Raw genomic sequence first — 22,854 nt, forward strand, 5'->3', positions numbered from 1 at the left:
TACTACTGCTTCATCCTCCACCACTACTACTGCTTCATCCTCCACCACTACTACTATATAATCCTCATCCACTACTACTACTTCATCCTCCACTACTACATCATTCTCCACTACACCTACTCCATCATCCTCCAACACGACTACTACTCCATCATCTTCCACCACTAATACTACTTCATCATCCTCCACCACTACTACTACTCCATCATCTTCCACCACTACTACTGCTTCATCATCCTCCACCACTGCTACTATATAATTCTCCTCCACTACTACTATATAATCCTCCTCCACCACTACTACTGCTTCATCATCCTCCACCACTACTAAATAATTCTCCTCCACTACTACTACTTCATCATCCTCTACTACTACTACTCCATCTTCCACCACTACTACTACTCCATCTTCCTCCACCACTACTACTATATTATCCTCCTCCACCACTACTACTACTTCATCATCCTCCACCACTACTACTACTCCATCATCTTCCACCAATACTACTGCATCATCCTCCACCACTACTACTCCATCATCTTCCACCACTACTACATCATCTTCCACCACTACTACTGCTTCATCATCCTCCACCACTGCTACTATATAATTCTCCTCCACCACTACTACTATATAATCCTCCTCCACCACTACTACTCCAACATCTTCCACCACTACTACTGCTTCATCATCCTCCACCACTACTAAATAATTCTCCTCCACTACTACTACTTCATCATCCTCTACTACTACTACTACTCCATCTTCCACCACTACTACTACATCATCCTCCACCAATACTACTATATTATCCTCCTCCACCACTACTACTACTTCATCATCCTCCACCACTACTACTACTCCATCATCTTCCACCAATACTACTGCATCATCCTACACCACTACTACTCCATCATCTTCCACCACTACTACTACATCATCTTCCACCACTACTACAATATAATCCTCCTCCACTACTACTTCATCATCCTCCACTACTCCTACTACTACTCCATCCTCCTCCACTACTACTACTACTTCATCATCCTCCACCACTACTAGTACTCCATCATCTTCCACCACTACTACTATATAATTCTCCTCCACTACTACTACACCATCCTCCACTACTACTACTACTCCATCTTCCACCACTACTACTACTTCATCATCCTCCACCACTACTACTACTCCATCATCTTCCACCACTACTACTACTACATCTTCCACCACTACATCTTCCACCACTACTATATAATCCTCCTCCACCACTACCACTACTACTTCATCATCCCCCACCACTACTACTACTTCATCATCCTCCACCACTACTGCTACTCCATCTTCCACCACTACTACTACTCCATCATTCTCCACCACTACTACTACTCCATCATCTTCCACCACTACTACTATATAATCATCCTCCACCACTACTACTACTAATTCATCATCCTCCACCACTACTACTACTCCATCATCCTCCACTAATACTACTTCATCATCCCCCACCACTACTACTACTCCATCATCCTCCACCACTACTACTACTCCATCATCCTCCACCACTACTACTACTCCATCATCCACCACTACTACTTCATCATCCCCCACCACTACTACATCATCCTCCACCACTACTACTCCATCTTCCACCACTAATACTAGTTCATCATCTTCCACCACTACTACTGCTTCATCCTCCTCCTCCTCCACTACTACTTCATTATCCTCCACTACTACTACTACTCCATCATCTTCCACCACTTCTACTAATTCATCATCCTCCACCACTACTACTACTCCATCCTCCTCCACCACTACTACTACTCCATCCTCCTCCACCACTACTACTCCATCATCTTCCACCACTACTACATCATCTTCCACCACTACTGCTATATAATCCTCCTCCACCACTACTTCATTATCCCCCACCACTACTACTTCATCATCCTCCACCACTACTACTCCATCATCTTCCACCACTACTACTGCTTCATCATCCTCCACCACTGCTACTATATAATTCTCCTCCACTACTACTACATCATCCTCCACTACTACTACTCCATCATCTTCCACCACTACTACTACTTCATCATCCTCCAACACTACTACTACTTCATTATCCTCCACCACTACTACTCCTCCATCATCTTCCACCACTACTACTGCTTCATCATCCTCCACCACTACTAAATAATTCTACACTACTACTACTTTATCATCCTCTACTACTACTACTTTATCATCCTCTACTACTACTACTACTACTACTACTACATCTTCCACCACTACTACTACTCCATCATCCTCCACCACTACTACTATATTATCCTCCTCCACTACTACTACTACTTCATCATCTTCCTCCACTACTACTACACCATCCTCCACTACTACTACTACTCCATCATCTTCCACCACTACTACTACTTCATCATCCTCCACCACTACTACTACTTCATCATCCTCCACCACTACTACTGCTTCATCATCCTCCACCACTACTAAATAATTCTACACTACTACTACTTTATCATCCTCTACTACTACTACTACTACTACTACTACATCTTCCACCACTACTACTACTCCATCATCCTCCACCACTGCTACTATATAATTCTCCTCCACTACTACTACATCATCCTCCACTACTACTACTCCATCATCTTCCACCACTACTACTACTTCATCATCCTCCAACACTACTACTACTTCATTATCCTCCACCACTACTACTCCTCCATCATCTTCCACCACTACTACTGCTTCATCATCCTCCACCACTACTAAATAATTCTACACTACTACTACTTTATCATCCTCTACTACTACTACTTTATCATCCTCTACTACTACTACTACTACTACTACTACTACTACTACATCTTCCACCACTACTACTACTCCATCATCCTCCACCACTACTACTATATTATCCTCCTCCACCACTACTACTACTTCATCATCTTCCTCCACTACTACTACACCATCCTCCACTACTACTACTACTCCATCATCTTCCACCACTACTACTACTTCATCATCCTCCACCACTACTACTACTCCATCATCCTCCACCACTACTACTATATTATCCTCCTCCACCACTACTACTACTTCATCATCTTCCTCCACTACTACTACACCATCCTCCACCACTACTACTGCTTCATCATCCTCCACCACTACTAAATAATTCTACACTACTACTACTTTATCATCCTCTACTACTACTACTACTACTACTACTACTACTACTACTACTACTACATCTTCCACCACTACTACTACTCCATCATCTTCCACCACTACTACTACATCATCTTCCACCACTACTACTACTACATCTTCCACCACTACTACTATATAATCCTCCTCCACCACTATTACTTCATCATCCCCCACCACTACTACTACTTCATCATCCTCCACCACTACTGCTACTCCATCATCTTCCACCACTACTACTACTACTACTACATCATCCTCCACCACTACTACTACTCCATCATCTTCCACCACTACTACTACTTCTTCATCATTCTCCACCACTACTATATAATCATCCTCCACCACTACTACTATATAATCATCCTCCAACACTACTACTACTAATTCATCATCCTCCACCACTACTACTACTCCATCATCCTCCACTAATACTACTTCATCATCCCCCACCACTACTACTACTCCATCATCCTCCACCACTACTACTACTCCATCATCCTCCACCACTACTACTACTCCATCATCCTCCACCACTACTACTTCATCATCCCCCACTACTACTTCATCATCCCCCACTACTACTTCATCATCCTCCACCACTACTAATTCATCATCCCCCACCACTACTACTACTTCATTATCCCCCACCACTACTACTACTCCATCATCTTCCACCACTACTACTGCTTCATCATCCTCCACCACTACTACTACTTCATCATCCCCCACCACTACTACTCCATCATCTTCCACCACAACTACTACTCCATCATCTTCCACTACTACTGCTTCATCCTCCTCCTCCTCCACTACTACTTAATCATCCTCCACTACTACTACTACTCCATCATCTTCCACCACTTCTACTAATTCATCATCTTTCACCACTACTACTACTTCATCATCCTCCACCACCACTACTACTCCACCATCCTCCACCACTACTACTCCATCATCTTCCACCACTACTACTCCATCCTCCTCCACCACTACTACTACTCCATCCTCCTCCACCACTACTACTCCATCATCCTCCACCACTACTACTCCATCATCTTCGACCACTACTACTCCATCATCATTCTCCACAACTACTACTACTCCATCATCTTCCACCACTACTACTATATAATCCTCCTCCACCACTACAACTCCATCATCCCCCACCACTACTAATTCATCATCCTCCACCACTACTACTACTTCATTATCCCCCACCACTACTACTCCATCATCTTCCACCACTACTACTGCTTCATCATCCTCCACCACAACTACTACTCCATCATCTTCCACCACTACTACTGCTTCATCATCCTCCACCACTACTATATAATCCTCCTCCACCACTACTACTTCATCATCCTCCACCACTACTCCATCATGTTCCACCACTACTACTACTCCATCATCCTCCACTACAACTACTTCATCATCCTCCACCACTACTACTATATAATCCTCCTCCACCACGACTACTACTACTTCTTCATCATCCTCCACCACTACTACTAAATAATCATCCTCCACCACTACAACTACTCCATCATCTTCCACCACTACTACTGCTTCATCATCCTCCACCACTACTACTATATAATCCTCCTCCACTACTGTTACATGTTACAGAACCACTCAGCACCCAGAATGAGCAGTTATATGTATATATAATAGGTTCCATGGGAGATGCATGTCCCTAATGTATCAGCAGTGTCCGCCCTCCCCCCACCTTTGTAATTCCCACAGTAAATATCGGCAGGCTCCGGCCACCTGCGGCTTTTGTAATGCATGTCTGGCCTGCCGCTTTTCTATTGGCCGGCCCTCTGTATCTGTGTGATATATTCTGTGTCCTGTGAGTAAAGTGTTGTCAGACTGGAAATACATGGAGAAGCAGTGATCTTTTATATGCGCCCATGTAACCAAGGAATTCCAGCCAGCGTCCTTCATTCAGACTCCAGCCAACGTAGAGCGGACCTCCGAAAACATGGGGTGGTACTGAAAGAGGTACCCCAGCTTGGGTAGACCCCGTTACACTGGTGGCAGACAGCGGGATTTGATACCCCTTCTACAGGAGGAAGAGGAATGAATGGAAAACAACTACCAGACGTTAAAGAGGACTACATTAAAAGATCTGGTGGAAGCCCGAGGGTTGATCGCCAGCAACAAAACAAAAGCGGATTTGATAGCAGCCATCATGGAACACGACAGTGCAGCGCCCCCCAATGTGAATGTGGAGGAGACCGAACTCCAGAGGGAGGTAAAGAACAGACTGGCGTTCTATGGCCTAAACCCTGCAGTAGAGATCATACGAGAGGTGATGGCTGATGTGCGTACTGATCTGAAGGAAAAGATGGCCGAGCGGACCAGGATAGAGCTAGCCAAGATGGAGATGGCAGAGCGGACCAAAGTGGAGCTGGCCAAGATGGAGATGGTAGAGCGGAGAGAGGAGAGTCAGCGAGCAGGGGGAGCTCTGGCCTTCGACCAGGTACCTTCAACAGCAAGCCACAGAAAGATCCAGTATAATGCCTTCCGACAGTTGGGGGAGGCAGAGGAAGACATTGATGGCTTTCTGCAGGACTTTGAGCGGCAGTGTGCCCTTCATCAAGTGAAGCCGGAGGAACGGGTTCAGATTCTGGCCAGCAAACTGACAGGCCGGGCAGCGGACGCCTATCGCACGGTACCTGATGAGGACTGTATGGACTATGAGCGGATCAAAGAAGTGATCTTGGCCCGGTATGCGCTGACACCAGAGGCCTACCGCCAAAAGTTCCGTGGACTTATAAAACGCGTAACCGATACCCACGCTGAATGGGCCTGTAAATTACGGTGGTCACTGCTACAGTGGGTACAAGGGAGCCAAGCAACCACTAAGGAGGACGTCCTCCAGCTCTTCCTGTTAGAACGATTCTTTACTGGACTAAACCCGGAGACAGAGGAATGGCTTCGGGACAGTCGGCCAACGACTCTTGAGGAAGCCGCTCGTCTGGCAGATGAACATCATGATGCCAGGAGGCCGCAGTTGTCCGGATCAAAGGTGGTCACTAGGGGCTCGCCCATGGACCTGGAGGGCCCCAAACCATGGAAGATTGTAGGGGGACCAGCTAGAAACCCGGCCTACCACAGTCCCCCTGGGGCGCGATGCAACACACGTGCCGTCAGCTGGGCCACCTGCAAAGACAATGTCCCAACCGGACTCAGCATTCCCAGTGGCCAAAGGCGGGAACAGCTACCTTCAGCCGGGCTGCTGTACACTGCTACCAAGGCGAAGCTGACCCGGCATTGGGGGCTACGACTAACCAAGGGGTGGAAGAGATGGAGGAAGTGCTGCATGAAGTAGACCCCGTGCAGGCAGCCCAGGCAGATAATCGACAACAGCATCGACAGGTCGTGTGGGTTAACGGGAAATGTATGCAGGGACTAAGAGATTCCGGAGCAACTTTGACCCTTGTGAAGCCTCATCTCGTCCAGGACCAAGAGAAGATGGACCGGACAGTGGCAGTCCGTGTAGCAGGGGGAGCTATACATCAACTACCCACTGCCAGGATTCACCTGAACTGGGGAGTCGGGGATGGCCTTGTTGAGGTCGGCTTGATGGAGGATTTGCCTGCAGACGTCTTGCTGGGAAATGACTTGGGGCCCACGTTGTCTGCATTCTCGGTGGCCCCTCTGGCTGAGACCTATCCTGTGACCACCCGGAGACAAGCTCGAGCTGCGGAGGCGGAATCACACTCAGAGGAGGCCCAGGTAAGACATCCCAGCCCTGCACGTATTCCCATAGCCAGACACATTTCTTGGGCCACCCCAGATGAATTTAATAGGGAGTTACTTGAGGATCCTTCATTAGAGGGATATCGTGGGAAGGCACAGGAGGGGAGAGGAGTACTGAAAGGGGAACAGTTTGTATGGAAGCAGGGACTCCTCTACCGGATCACAGAGCAGCACCACACAGGGACGAGCCCCACTCTAAAACAACAGCTGGTAGTTCCCAAGTAGTATAGGCAGGAGCTACTGCGAATCTCTCATGACATACCCTTGGCCGGGCACTTCGGCGTCAGTCGCACCAGGCATCGTCTGACACAAAACTTCTTTTGGCCGGGGGTAACCTATGATGTTTGTCAGTACTGCCAGACCGGTGACAGTTGTCCGCATTGGCAAGAGGGGGAATCGATGCAAGGCCAAATTACGCCCCCTCCCCATTGTGGAGGAACCATTTAGCCGAGTAGCGGTCGATCTGATAGGGCCGTTAGCCAAACCCAGTCCGTTCGGGAAAAAGTATATATTGACAGTGGTAGATTATGCCACACGGTATCCAGAGGCGGTTGCGTTACCTAACATACTGGCAGAGACGGTGGCGGCCGCCCTGCTCCAGGTGTTCTCACGGGTTGGATTTCCCCGGGAGATTATCTCGGATCAGGGTACCCAGTTTACAGCAGAGGTGACCAACCAACTGTGGAAGCTGTGCGGCGTAAAGTCCATTAGAAGCGCCCCGTACCACCCGCAAAACCAATGGGTTGTGTGAACGCTTTAACGGGCCATTAAAACAGCTCATTGGGACTTTTACCAGGACCTACAGGGACTGGGAGAAATTCTTGCCACACTTCCTGTTTGCCTATCGGGAGGTGCCCCAAGAATCCACGGGGTTCTCCCCGTTCGAGCTGGTATACGGGAGACGGGTAAGGGGACCCCTAGACTTAGTGCTGGGACACTGGGAAGGGGAGGGCCTCATAGAAGGGGTACCTATTGTACCCTATGTGCTGGAATTCCGGGACCGCCTACAGGAGCCAACTCAGGCTGTACGTGAGAACCTGCAGGCGACACAGTGGCGCCAGCGCGTATGGTACGATCGGAGGGCCAGAGATCGCACCTTGGAAATAGGACAGTAGGTCCTGGTGTTAGAGCCCACTAAGCAGAATAAGTTCCAAGCTGCATGGCAGGGGCCCTACCAGGTAGTGGGGAAAATAGCCGACACAACCTATAATGTCGCCAATTGTAACGACCCCAGGGTTATCCGCATGTTCCACGTGAATATGCTGAAGCCCTACCGGGAGCGCCCTGAAGAGGTAGTGGCCATCTGTGCACCTGAAGCAGAGGATTTAGCCGGACTTCCCTTGCCGGATGTCTTAGGGGAAAGGACTCAGTCTAAAACATGGGACCAGGTACACTTGGGTGAAGACCTAGGCCCCCGGGAGAGACAGCAGGCGGAGGCGTTGTTGAGGCTGCGACAGAGGATGTTTTCAGAGAGACCGGGGTACACTCGCCTGGCACAACACAAGGTTGAGACCCAGGATCAGACCCCACCGCGACAAAACCCCTTCCGTGTCCCTGAGTCTGTACGAGAGGGGATGCGACAAGAGGCACAAGAGATGCTGCGTTTAGGGGTCATTGAAGAGTCAGATAGTCCCTGGGCATCCCCCGTAGTGTTAGTGCCCAAGAAGGATGGGACTACACGGTTTTGTGTAGACTATCGTAAGCTCAATGAGAAAGCAGTGACGGATGCATACCCCATGCCGCGTGTGGATGAGTTGTTAGACCGGCTGGCGGGGGCAAAGTATTTGACCACCATCGATCTATGCAAAGGCTACTGGCAGATTCCCCTTAGTCCTGACGCTATTCCCAAGTCGGCATTTGTCACCCCGTTCGGCTTATTCCAGTTTCGAGTTATGCCATTCGGGATGAAGAATGCCCCGGCGACCTTCCAAAGGCTGGCTGACCGGCTTCTGGATGGTCTCCAGGACTATGCTTGTGCCTACCTGGACGACATCGCCATCTACAGTGCGACATGGGAAGAGCATCTAAATCACCTAGAGGTAGTATTGGACAGGATCCACCAGGCCGGAATCACCCTGAACCCAAACAAGTGTCACGTGGGCAAAGCAGAGGTTCAGTATTTAGGGCATTGGGTAGGAAGTGGGAAACAGCGACCAGAACCAACCAAGATTGAGGCCATAGCCAAATGGCCCATGCCACGCACTAAAACCCAGGTCATGGCGCTTCTAGGCACAGCGGGGTATTACAGGAAATTCGTTCCCAATTACAGCAGTGTAGCTAAGCCCCTCACTGATTTGACCCGTAAGAACCAACCCCGCGAGGTAACCTGGACCTCCGAGTGTGAGGAAGCCTTCCGCCAACTAAAGGACGCCCTCACCAATACCCCTGTATTGGCCGCACCCAATCCAACTAAACGTTTCCTGGTTCACACAGACGCTTCTATGTTTGGATTGGGGGCAGTACTGAGCCAAGTCTGGCCGGACAGCCAACAACACCCGGTAGCTTACCTGAGTCGGAAACTACTGCCCCGTGAAGTAAGCTATGCGGCCATCGAGAAGGAGTGCCTGGCGGTAGTATGGGCACTCAAGAAGTTGCAACCATATTTGTATGGACGACAGTTTTCCCTCCTAACGGACCATAATCCCCTAGTCTGGCTTAATCGGGTCTCCGGAGACAACGCCAGATTGCTGCGGTGGAGTTTAGCCCTACAACCTCTGGACTTCACCATCCACCACCGACCCGGCAAACAAAACGGTGACGCCGATGGACTAAGTCGACAAACGGAACTTGTACCAACCCCATAAACTTCGGTCATCCCCAAACCGATCCGTTGAGGATCAGACTATGTATGCCGATCGCGTCGCTGAAAAGGGGGAGCCGTGTTACAGAGCCACTCAGCACCCAGAATATGTTGTGCAGTTATATATATATATATATTAGCTGAAGAGCCCGGCGCTGCCCGGGCATAATAATTAACTGTGGTTAGTTATAACAAGTTATAATTATCCTCCATCCCATAGTCCCGTGCCCATATACCCATCATACACATCCTCCATCCCATAGTCGAGTGCCCATATACCCATCATACATATTCTCCATCCCATAGTCCAGTGCCCATATACCCGTCATACACATCCTCCATCCCATAGTCCCATGCCCATATACCCATCATACATATCCTCCATCCCATAGTCCAGTGCCCATATACCCATCATACATATCCGCCATCCCATAGTCCCATGCCCATATACCCATCATACATATCCTCCATCCCATAGTCCCATGCCCATATACCCATCATACATATCCTCCATCCCATAGTCCAGTGCCCATATACCCATCATACATATCCCCCATCCCATAGTCCCATGCCCATATACCCATCATACATATCCGCCATCCCATAGTCCCATGCCCATATACCCATCATACATATCCTCCATCCCATAGTCCAGTGCCCATATACCCATCATACATATCCTCCATCCCATAGTCCCATGCCCATATACCCATCATACATATCCGCTATCCCATAGTCCCATGCCCATATACCCATCATACATATCCTCCATCCCATAGTCCCATGCCCATATACCCATCATACATATCCTCCATCCCATAGTCCCATGCCCATATACCCATCATACATATCCTCCATCCCATAGTCCCGTGCCCATATACCCATCATACATATCCTCCATCCCATAGTCCAGTGCCCATATACCCATCATACATATCCTCCATCTCATAGTCCAGTGCCCATATACCCGTCATACATATCCGCCATCCCATAGTCCAGTGCCCATATACCCGTCATACATATCCGCCATCCCATAGTCCAGTGCCCATATACCCATCATACATATCCTCCATCCCATAGTCCCATGCCCATATACCCATCATACATATCCTCCATCCCATAGTCCAGTGCCCATATACCCATCATACATATCCCCCATCCCATAGTCCCGTGCCCATATACCCATCATACATATCCTCCATCCCATAGTCCCATGCCCATATACCCATCATACATATCCTCCATCCCATAGTCCAGTGCCCATATACCCATCATACATATCCTCCATCTCATAGTCCCATGCCCATATACCCATCATACATATCCTCCATCCCATAGTCCAGTGCCCATATACCCATCATACATATCCTCCATCCCATAGTCCAGTGCCCATATACCCATCATACATATCCTCCATCCCATAGTCCCATGCCCATATACCCATCATACATATCCTCCATCCCATAGTCCCATGCCCATATACCCATCATACATATCCTCCATCCCATAGTCCAGTGCCCATATACCCATCATACATATCCTCCATCTCATAGTCCAGTGCCCATATACCCGTCATACATATCCGCCATCCCATAGTCCAGTGCCCATATACCCGTCATACATATCCGCCATCCCATAGTCCCATGCCCATATACCCATCATACATATCCTCCATCCCATAGTCCAGTGCCCATATACCCATCATACATATCCTCCATCCCATAGTCCCGTGCCCATATACCCATCATACATATCCTCCATCCCATAGTCCCATGCCCATATACCCATCATACATATCCTCCATCCCATAGTCCAGTGCCCATATACCCATCATACATATCCTCCATCCCATAGTCCCGTGCCCATATACCCATCATACATATCCTCCATCCCATAGTCCAGTGCCCATATACCCATCATACATATCCTCCATCCCATAGTCCCGTGCCCATATACCCATCATACATATCCTCCATCCCATAGTCCCATGCCCATATACCCATCATACATATCCTCCATCCCATAGTCCAGTGCCCATATACCCATCATACATATCCTCCATCCCATAGTCCCGTGCCCATATACCCATCATACATATCCTCCATCCCATAGTCCCATGCCCATATACCCATCATACATATCCTCCATCCCATAGTCCAGTGCCCATATACCCATCATACATATCCTCCATCCCATAGTCCAGTGCCCATATACCCATCATACATATCCTCCATCTCATAGTCCAGTGCCCATATACCCGTCATACATATCCGCCATCCCATAGTCCAGTGCCCATATACCCATCACACATATCCGCCATCCCATAGTCCAGTGCCCATATACCCATCATACATATCCTCCATCCCATAGTCCAGTGCCCATATACCCGTCATACATATCCGCCATCCCATAGTCCAGTGCCCATATACCCATCACACATATCCGCCATCCCATAGTCCAGTGCCCATATACCCATCAAATACTCCATCCCATAGTCCAGTGCCCATATACCCATCATACATATCCTCCATCTCATAGTCCAGTGCCCATATACCCGTCATACATATCCTCCATCCCATAGTCCCGTGCCCATATACCCATCATACATATCCTCCATCCCATAGTCCAGTGCCCATATACCCATCATACATATCCGCCATCCCATAGTCCCATGCCCATATACCCATCATACATATCCTCCATCCCATAGTCAACCATTATGACATCACAATGAGGGGCGGGGCTTGACGCTCACACACTTTTTCCCCAGTATGTAGACGGGGGCAAAATTGTTTGGTGAATTGGAACGCGCGGGGTTAAAATTTCACCTCACAACATAGCTTAGGACGATCGGGGTCCAGACGTGTGACTGTGCCAAATTTTGTGGCTGTAGCTGCGACGGTGCGGATGCCAATCCCGGACATACACACACACACACACACACACTTTGAGCTTTATATATTAGATAATAGGTTCCATGTGAGATGCATGTCCCTAATGTAACAGCCCACAGGCTGCGCCCCTGGGCAGAGGGGACACGATATTCTCCTTTTGTCCGCCCTCCCCCCACCTTTGTAATTCCCACAGTAAACATCGGCAGGCTCCGGCCACCTGCGGCTTTTGTAATGTATGTCTGGCCTGACGCTTGTCTATTGGCCTGTCCTCTGTATCTGTGTGATATATTCTGTGTCCTGTGAGTAAAGTGTCAGACTGGAAATACATGGAGAAGCAGTGATCTTTTATATGCGCCCATGCACTCAGAGGAATTCCAGCCAGCGTCTTTCATTCAGACTCCAGCCAACGCAGAGCAGACCTCCGAAAACACGGGGTGGTACTGAAAGAGGTACCCGAGCTTGGTTAGACCCCGTTACAACTACTACTACTACTACTCCTCCTCCATCATCCTCCACTACTACCAATACCACGTCTGTCCGTCATCTGACACCAGCGATTCCTGTCTGTCCTTCTTCCATCAACAGCGAGCGCAGTCTGTCATCCGTCAGCAGTGAGCAGTCTGTCCTTCGTCAGTGCGCGCGGTCTGTCTGTCATCCGTCAGCAGTGAGCAGTCTGTCCTTCGTCAGTGCGCGCGGTCTGTCTGTCATCCGTCAGCAGTGAGCAGTCTGTCCTTCGTCAGTGCGCGCGGTCTGTCTGTCATCCGTCAGCAGTGAGCAGTCTGTCCTTCGTCAGTGCGCGCGGTCTGTCTGTCATCCGTCAGCAGTGAGCAGTCTGTCCTTCGTCAGTGCGCGCGGTCTGTCTGTCATCCGTCAGCAGTGAGCAGTCTGTCCTTCGTCAGTGCGCGCGGTCTGTCTGTCATCCGTCAGCAGTGAACACAGTCTGTCCTTTGTCAGTTTGTCCGTCAGCAGTGAGCGCGGTCCGTCCGCCATCTCTATCCGACACCCCCCGCAGGTCACTGACCTCGTTTGCGGCCGGTGGACACACATTTGTAGCTGATCATCCGCAGGTCCAGTCCCTCATGCAGCCAGATTCTGTCCATGAGCGCCACCATCTGGAGGACCAGCATGTCCTGCCTCAGGTCGTCTCCCACCTACACAGATAAGGAGACATCAGAGGTGGCACACAGGGTGAGGCAGCTGACACACGGCTCCCGGTCCTGTCGCCCTGTGCCAGTCCTCGCATTATATTCCTGAAACAGACAGATCAGGATGAACACAAGAAAAATACCAGAAAACGCAGATACAGGATCAGTAAGCAAAACCGGTGAGAAGAAGCCAGCAGCGCACCTTGTACAGGACGTGGATGTTCGGACCCTCAGGATCAGCGTTAATGAAGGAAATCTTCAAAGGCTTCGCGTTAGATTTATAGAAAAAGCAGGACTGAAAGAGAGGAAACATTACAGGAGGGAAGAACCAGCACCCAGAGCTGCGCTCACTATTCTGCTGGTACAGTCACTATGTACATACATTACATTACTGATCCTGAGTTACCTCCTGTATTATACCCCAGAGCTGCACTCACTATTCAGCTGGTACAGTCACTATGTACATACATTACATTACTGATCCTGAGTTACCTCCTGTATTATCCTCCAGAGCTGCAATCACTATTCTGCTGGTGCAGTCACTGTGTACATACATTACATTACTGATCCTGAGTTACATCCTGTATTATACCCCAGAGCTGCACTCACTATTCTGCTGGTGCAGACACTGTATACATACATTACTGATCCTGAGTTACATCCTGTATTATACTCCAGAGCTGCACTCACTATTCTGCTGGTACAGTCACTATGTACATACATTACATTACTGATCCTGAGTTACATCCTGTATTATACCCCAGAGCTGCACTCACTATTCTGCTGGTGTAGTCACTGTGTACATACATTACATTACTGATCCTGAGTTACATCCTGTATTATACTCCAGAGCTGCACTCAATATTCTGCTGGTGCAGTCACTGTGTACATACATTACTGATCCTGAGTTACATCCTGTATTATACCCCAGAGCTGCGCTCACTATTCTGCTGGTACAGTCACTATGTACATACATTACATTACTGATCCTGAGTTATATCCTGTATTATACCCCAGAGCTGCACTCACTATTCAGCTGGTGCAGTCACTGTGTACATACATTACATTACTGATCCTGAGTTACATCCTGTATTATACTCCAGAGCTGCGCTCACTATTCTGCTGGTACAGTCACTATGTACATACATTACATTACTGATCCTGAGTTACCTCCTGTATTATACTCCAGAGCTGCACTCACTATTCTGCTGGTGCAGTCACTGTGTATATACATTACATTACTGATCCTGAGTTACATCCTGTATTATACTCCAGAGCTGCACTCACTATTCTGCTGGTGCAGTCACTGTGTATATACATTACATTACTGATCCTGAGTTACCTCCTGTATTATACCCCAGAGTTGCACTCACTATTCTGCTGGTACAGTCACTATGTACATACATTACATTACTGATCCTGAGTTACCTCCTGTATTATACTCCAGAGCTGCACTCACTATTCTGCTGGTGCAGTCACTGTGTATATACATTACATTACTGATCCTGAGTTACATCCTGTATTATACTCCAGAGCTGCACTCACTATTCTGCTGGTGCAGTCACTGTGTATATACATTACATTACTGATCCTGAGTTACCTCCTGTATTATACCCCAGAGCTGCACTCACTATTCTGCTGGTGCAGTCACTGTGTACATACATTACATTACTGATCCTGAGTTACATCCTGTATTATACCCCAGAGCTGCACTCACTATTCTGCTGGTGCAGTCACTGTGTACATAAATTATATTACTGATCCTGAGTTACATCCTGTATTATACTCCAGAGCTGCACTCACTATTCTGCTGGTGCAGTCACTGTGTACATACATTACTGATCCTGAGTTACACCCTGTATTATACTCCAGAGCTGCACTCACTATTCTGCTGGTGCAGTCACTGTGTACATACATTACATTACTGATCCTGAGTTACATCCTGTATTATACCCCAGAGCTGCACTCACTATTCTGCAGGTTTCTTACATCTTTGTCGATTCCTTTCACCACGATCGCTGGGTTCAGAGGAAGTCGACAATTTGGAACTTCTTCAAAGAACTGGTGAATTTTGTGGAGTCCGACCTTCAGAGCTTCCTGCGGATAATGAGAGCGCAGCTGTCACTCTACATCGGGGAAAAAGGGAAGGAGCAGAGAGAAGCGGAAGTCACCGAAGAGAAGAGCGACAGAACCTCAGCCGAGACATCACAATAGACACACAACGTCCAGCGCTTATATCATTCATTTATTTTCCTCACTTATATAGTGACATTAATTTCAAAGTGCTTTATGATCCATGTAGTGCTGGACATCTGTTTATCTGACCACAACCTTTATTGGGTCCTGCTGTCTCAAGTTAGTTTGATCGATTAACGAGAAGAGAGAGCAAAGAAAAAAAAAAAAAAAAAAAAGATCTAAGCCTCAGCCTCCTATATATTCAGACATGGCTTTGGGAAGGCATTTATGCAGGGGGCATTTATGCACATGTAATCGAAGTACAGTTTATCAAAGTACTGGCAGTTATAACATGGCAGTTAGACAGGGCAGGAGACAGGTAAGACATTTACATACATCTACTCCCTGTACATTTGGAGTACAACAAATATATACCATATGCATTTGTGTAATTTATATCCTGGCCGCTGCATTCACACACATCCACCGCCCTGGCATTAACTCTCTACACTCCATCCATATCAGCCCCTCACTCCTCTCCTATGTATAACACTCACGCTCTTTTCACATTGTTAAATTGCACAGATCCATTCAGTCCCACCATTCAACATAAGAGACGCTGTTATGAATGGGTCACCGAGGAGGAAAAAACAACACAAGCCAAGTCTCAGAAAACCAGAGAGGTTGGTAACTATGCAGATTGCAGATCCCTGATCTTACCACACAACTAGCAGCAGTCGTGGAGGGTTCCTACGATGGTCCTAGACGCCTCGTCACGGCCGGAGGACTACATAAGCCTAAAGCAGGAAAAGAGGAAAACTAACTGCCCCAGAGCAGACCCCAAAGGAAAGACAGCCCCCCACATGTATTGACGGTGAAGCAAGATGAAAACACAAACAAAGGCAGAAAAATAGGCTGAGCAAACGATGGGGCCAAACTAACTAGAGAGGAAAGGAAAGATACTGTCTGCAATCTGCCAAAAACCCTACCAAAATAATGTCCAACACTTCTGATAGCAAAATTAACCCTGAAGTCACTAGACTTCTCCCACTATATCAGCACTCTGAAATATTCTGAGACAGAGCAAAAAGAGGCCAATCTAATAAGGGTCCAAAAGGCAAATACAGATAAATAGGAGTGGAAATTCAGCACAACCCCAGCAGGGGCTGGCTGACCACAAAAAACTGAATTGACCAACAAGAGCAAGTGTGAACATTAGCAAAAACAAACTTAACATGAGAAGACTGGAAGAGAGCTGAGTGCTAGACCTGAGAAGCAGACTGAATCACCAGCACCCGGATAGGGTGTCGGCTGTCTTATATCCAGTCTGATACTCCAGAGATCCAATCGTTATCCTCATCAGGTGGCAGATCACTACCAACTAAACCAACCTCACTACCTCCTGTCACCACCAGAGGGAGAATGGAAGGAGAACTCTCAACTGGTGGAGCAGAAAATAAGTTCACAACAGTACCCCCCCTTTGAGGAGGGGTCATCGAACCCTCATCCATGCCACCAGGCCGATCAGGATGGGCCCCAGTGAAAAGCACGAACCAATTTATTGGCATGAATATCAGAGGCAGAGACCCAAGAATTATCCTCCTGGCCATAACCCTTCCATTTGACCAAATACTGGAGTCTCCGTTGGACCAAACGAGAATCCAATATTTTCTCTACCTCATATTCCACATTGCCTTTAACCATTACAGGATCAGGAGGTGCCGCCACAGGAACCATTGGCTCAACAAACCTCTTCAACAGAGATTTGTGAAACACGTTATGGATTTTGAACGTAACTGGAAGAGCCAATCGAAAAGAAACAGGATTAAGAATCTCCAAAATCTTATAAGGACCAATAAATCTTGGCTTAAATTTTGGAGATGCAACCTTCATAGGAATATTCTTAGACGACAAACAAACCATATCACCCACTTTAAACCGGGGACCAATGGTCCTACGCCGGTTGGAAAAACGCTGGGTCTTTTCCTGAGAGAGTGACAACTTATCCACCACTTGGTCCCATATCTGCTACATTCTCACAACCACAGTGTCAACACCTGGGCAGGACGAAGATTCCACTTGCCCTGAAGAGAATCGAGGATGAAACCCAAAATCACAGAAAAAGGGTGACATCAAAGTGGCAGAACTAGCTCTATTGTTCAGCGCAAATTTGGCCAAGGGAAAAAATGAGACCCAATCATCCTGATCAGCAGATATAAAACATCTTAAATAAGACTCCAGGGTCTTGTTTGTTCGCTCAGTCTGCCCATTGGTCTGGGGATGAAACGCGGAGGAGAAGGATAACTGAATTCCCAGATTGGAACAAAAGGCTTTCCAGAATCTGGAAACAAACTGGACTCCTCTGTTGGACACAATGTTCTCAGGAATCCCGTGTAACCGAACCACCTGTTGTAAAAACAAGGGCACCAACTCAGAGGAAGATGGCAACTTTGGGAGTGGAACAAGATGGACCATCTTCGAAAATCTATCACAAATCACCCAGATAACAGTCATTCTCTGAGAGACAGGAAGATCAGAAATAAAATCCATTGAGATATGGGTCCATGGCCTCCTGGGCACCGGCAGGGGCATTAGCAACCCACTAGACCGAGAACAAGTCCCACAGGACTGTACAAAATTCCTGACGTCACGAGATAAGGCAGGCCACCAAAAGGACCGACTCACCAAATCTCTGGTACCAAAAATACCCGGATGACCAGCCAATGCGGAGCAATGGACTTCAGACATCACTCTCTTTCTCCACTGGTCAGAAACATACAATTTTCCCATAGGGCAACGCTCAGGTTTATCCTGAAATTCCTCCAGGGTGCGTCTCAAATCGGGCAAAATGGCAGAAAGAACTACCCCCTCACCTAGGATGGTAGTAGGCTCAGTCACACTAAGAGAATCGGCAAAGAAACTCCTAGAAAGAGCATCTGCCTTAACATTCTTAGTGCCCGGAAGAAAAGAGACCACAAAATCAAAACACGTGAAAAACAAGGCCCATCTAGCCTGTCTAGGATTCAAGCGTTTGGCCAACTCTAGATAAATCAGATTCTTGTGATCAGTGAGGACCACAACATGGTGTCTAGCTCCCTCCAACCAATGTCTCCACTCCTCAAATGCCCATTTCATGGCCAACAATTCCCGATTCCCCACGTCATAGTTGCGTTCAGATGGGGAAAACGTTCGAGAAAAGAAGGCACAGGGATTCATCTTAGAGGTCATAGGGTCTTTTTGGGAAAAAACAGCTCCTGCACCAATCTCAGAAGCGTCTACCTCCACCTGAAATGGAAGTGAGACATCAGGTTGCCGTAAAACTGGAGCTGAAGTAAATCTCTCTTCTGGAGGGCCTTCAAAGAAGTGGGCTGAACCCAATCATAAATGGCCTGTACCTTGGCCGGGTCCATTTCAATAGTCGATGAAGATAAGATAAATCCCAAAAATGAAATCCTCTGTACACCAAAGAGGCACTTCGATCCCTTAACAAACAGGGAATTCTCCCTCAAAATCCGGAACACAGTCCGGACGTGTTCCACATGAGAATCCCAATCACTAGAAAAGATCAAAATATCATCCAGATAGATGATCAAAAACTTATCCACAAAGTCTCGGAAAATATCATTCATAAAGGACTGGAAGACAGAAGGGGCATTAGTGAGCCCAAAAGGCATCACCAGGTACTCAAAATGTCCCTCCGGAGTATTAAACGCCGTCTACCATTCATCCCTGTGCTTGATGTGAATAAGATTATACGCCCCCCTGAGGTCAAGCTTAGTAAACCAGCAGGCACTCTTAACTCTGGAGAATAAATCAGACATCAGAGGTAACGGGTACTGATATTTAACCGTCATCTTGATAAGGGAACGATAATCAATACACGGTCTTAATGACCCATCTTTCTTGGCCACAAAAAAAACCCAGCACCTAAAGGTGACGAGGATGGTCTAATATGACCCTTCTCCAACGACTCCTTAATATAGGATCGCATAGCATCATGTTCGGGTACTGATAAGTTGAAAAGCCGACCCTTAGGAAATTTACACCCCAGGCTCAGTTCAATAGCACAGTCATAACTCCTATGAGGAGGCAAAGACGCAGACTTACTCCCACTAAATACATCAGAGAAATCAGCCAGATAATCAGGAATATCATGAGACTGAGGAGAGGTGAAGAAAACAGGAGCGTCCCTAAGAACACACTGACAACCCCAACTCACCACAGACCCAGATCTCCAATCCAACACTGGGTTATGAGTTTGCAACCAGGGGAACCCCAGAACAATAGTATCATGCAAATTATGCAGCACCAAAAATTTACAATTCTCCTGGTGGTCTGGGGCAACCCGCATTATCACCTGGGTCCAAAACTGAGGTTTATTCTCCGCCAAAGGAGTAGCATCAATACCCCTCAAAGGAATAGGCGTCCGCAGAAGCATCATGGACAAACCACAACGTTTAGCAAAGTCCAAATCCATCAGATTCAACGCTGCTCCTGAATCCACAAAAGCCTTAGCGGAAAATGTGGACAAGGAGCAGATCAGAGTAATTGCCAGAAGAAACTTAGGTTGTATACTGCCCACAGCAAATGTGTGTGCAAAACGTTTCTCTCGTTTAGGGCAGACAGAAATAGTATGAGAGGCGTCTCCACAGAAAAAAACACAGCTTATTACGCCTTCTAAACTCCCGACGTTGCGTCCTAGACAAAACCCCATCACATTGCATAGGTTCAGACGTTTGTTCAAAAGGTGGCAGCGCCTCCCGTGTAGTTTTACGTTCACGTAAACGCCGATCAACTTGAATGGCTAATGACATAGAATCATCCAGACCAGAGGGAACAGGAAATCCCACCATAACAACTTTTACGGTCTCTGACAAACCTTTCCGAAAGAGAGCTGCCAATGCACTATCAATCCATGTAGTAAGGACCGCCCACTTTCGGAATTTTTGACAGTATAACTCTGCAGAATCCTGACCCTGGTTTAATGCCAACAGGGTTCTCTCAGCTTTATCAACAGCATTAGGTTCATCATACAACAACCCCAAGGCCTGAAAAAATGCATCCACATTAGTCAGAATAGGATTTTCAGGTGTCAGAGAAAACGCCCAATCCTGGGGATCGCCGCGCAGCAAGGAGATGACAATTTTAACCTGCTGCACAGAGCTCCCCGATGAGTTAGGCTTCAAGGCCAGAAATAATTTACAATTATTCTTAAAATTCAGATTGGGGATCTTAGGTTCAGCAGCATGTGAGTGAATGAGGTAGGTGGAAATTCCCTGCACTTCAGCAGCGAGCTGCTCCACACGATCAGACAATTGCTTAATCTCCATTAGTAAAAAAAAAAAAATCCTCCTACGGCCCCAGAGAAAAAAAGAGGAAAAAATATAAAAAAAAAATACTGACACTTTTTTTTTTCCTTTTTAAACAATTTTCTCCTGCTTTTGAGTACCCTAGAATCTGCGGTATGGCTGGTGATTCTGTTATGAATGGGTCACCGAGGAGGGAAAAAAAAAACAAAACAAGAAAACCAGAGAGGTTGGTAACTATGCAGATTGCAGATCCCTGATCTTACCACACAACTAGCAGTAGCCGTGGAGCGTGCCTACGATGATCCTAGATGCTTCGTCACAACCGGAGGACTAAATAAGCCTAAAGCAAGAAAAGGGGAAAACTAACTGCCCCAGAGCAGACCCCAAAGGAATAGATAGCCCCCAAACATGTATTTCACTGTCAAATAACCCGAAACGTCTCTTTGACACTTTTCATTCTCTACTGAACCCAAGAGTACAGGCCCCAACCACGGAGCTCCGAGCTGACGATCTGGCCAATTACTTCAAAGAAAAAATTGCCCAGATTCGACAGGAAATTATCTCCCAATCCCCTCATACCATGCACTGTCCTCCCTCCCCCACTGCATCTAGCTCACTCTCTGATTTTGAACCAGTCACAGAAGAAGAAGTAAGCAGGCTCCTTGCATCTTCACGCCCAATCACTTGCACCAGTGACCCATTTCCGTCACATCTCCTCCAGTCCCTTTCCCCTGCTGTGACCCCTCACCTAACTAAAATATTTAACCTCTCTCTTCAGGTATCTTTCCCTCCTCATTTAAGCATGCCATCATACATCCACTACTTAAAAAACCATCCCTCGACCAAAACTGTGCCGCTAACTATAGACCTGTCTCTAATCTTCCCTTCATCTCTAAACTCCTGGAACGCCTGGTCCACTCCCGTCTTATTCCCTATATCTTTTTGAACACTCTTTTCTTGACCCTCTCCAATCCGGTTTCCGCTCTTTACACTCCACTGAAACTGCCCTCACTAAAGTCTCTAATGATCTGCTAACAGCTAAATCAAATGGTCATTACTCCATGCTAATTCTCTTGGATCTCTCTGCAGCATTCGACACTGTGGATCATCAGCTCCTCCTCACTATGCTCCGTTCCATTGGCCTCAAGGACACCGTTCTCTCCTGGTTCTCCTCCTATCTCTCTGACCGCTCCTTTACTGTATCTTTTGCCGGTTCCTCCTCCTCTCACCTTCCCCTTACTGTTGGGGTCCCCCAAGGATCGGTTCTAGGCCCCCTCCTCTTCTCCTTGTACACTGCCCCTATTGGTCAAACAATCAGTAGATTTGGTTTCCAGTACGATCTCTATGCTGATGACACCCAATTATACGCTTCTTCTCCTGACATCACGCCAGCCTTTCTAGAAAACACTGGCGATTGTCTAAACGCTGTGTCCAATATCATGTCCTCACTGTATCTGAAACTGAACCTGTCAAAGACTGAACTCCTTGTGTTTCCTCCCGCTACTAATGTACCTATACCC

General features: G+C 47.4%; 1 protein-coding gene and 1 pseudogene across 1 annotated transcript in view; one reads left to right on the top strand and one right to left on the bottom strand.

Annotated features, from left to right (window-relative positions):
* The window catches only part of PIK3C2G (phosphatidylinositol-4-phosphate 3-kinase catalytic subunit type 2 gamma), a gene marked incomplete at its 5' end in the record, with an annotated part of 81,494 nt that overhangs the window by 26,897 nt on the left and 31,743 nt on the right, over window positions 1–22,854 (bottom strand). Inside the window, 3 exons of the mRNA XM_073562332.1 lie at window positions 13,727–13,856; window positions 14,053–14,145; window positions 15,840–15,947. Coding sequence (XP_073418433.1) covers window positions 13,727–13,856; window positions 14,053–14,145; window positions 15,840–15,947 — 331 coding nt within the window. The remainder of the gene's footprint in view (window positions 1–13,726; window positions 13,857–14,052; window positions 14,146–15,839; window positions 15,948–22,854) is intronic.
* On the top strand, window positions 3,653–4,579 carry LOC141075012 (uncharacterized; annotated as a pseudogene).

This window comes from Dendrobates tinctorius, unplaced genomic scaffold (genome assembly GCF_039654945.1).
Source record: "Dendrobates tinctorius isolate UK_male_01 unplaced genomic scaffold, ASM3965494v1 ptg000348l, whole genome shotgun sequence".
Classification (NCBI taxonomy): domain Eukaryota; kingdom Metazoa; phylum Chordata; class Amphibia; order Anura; family Dendrobatidae; genus Dendrobates; species Dendrobates tinctorius.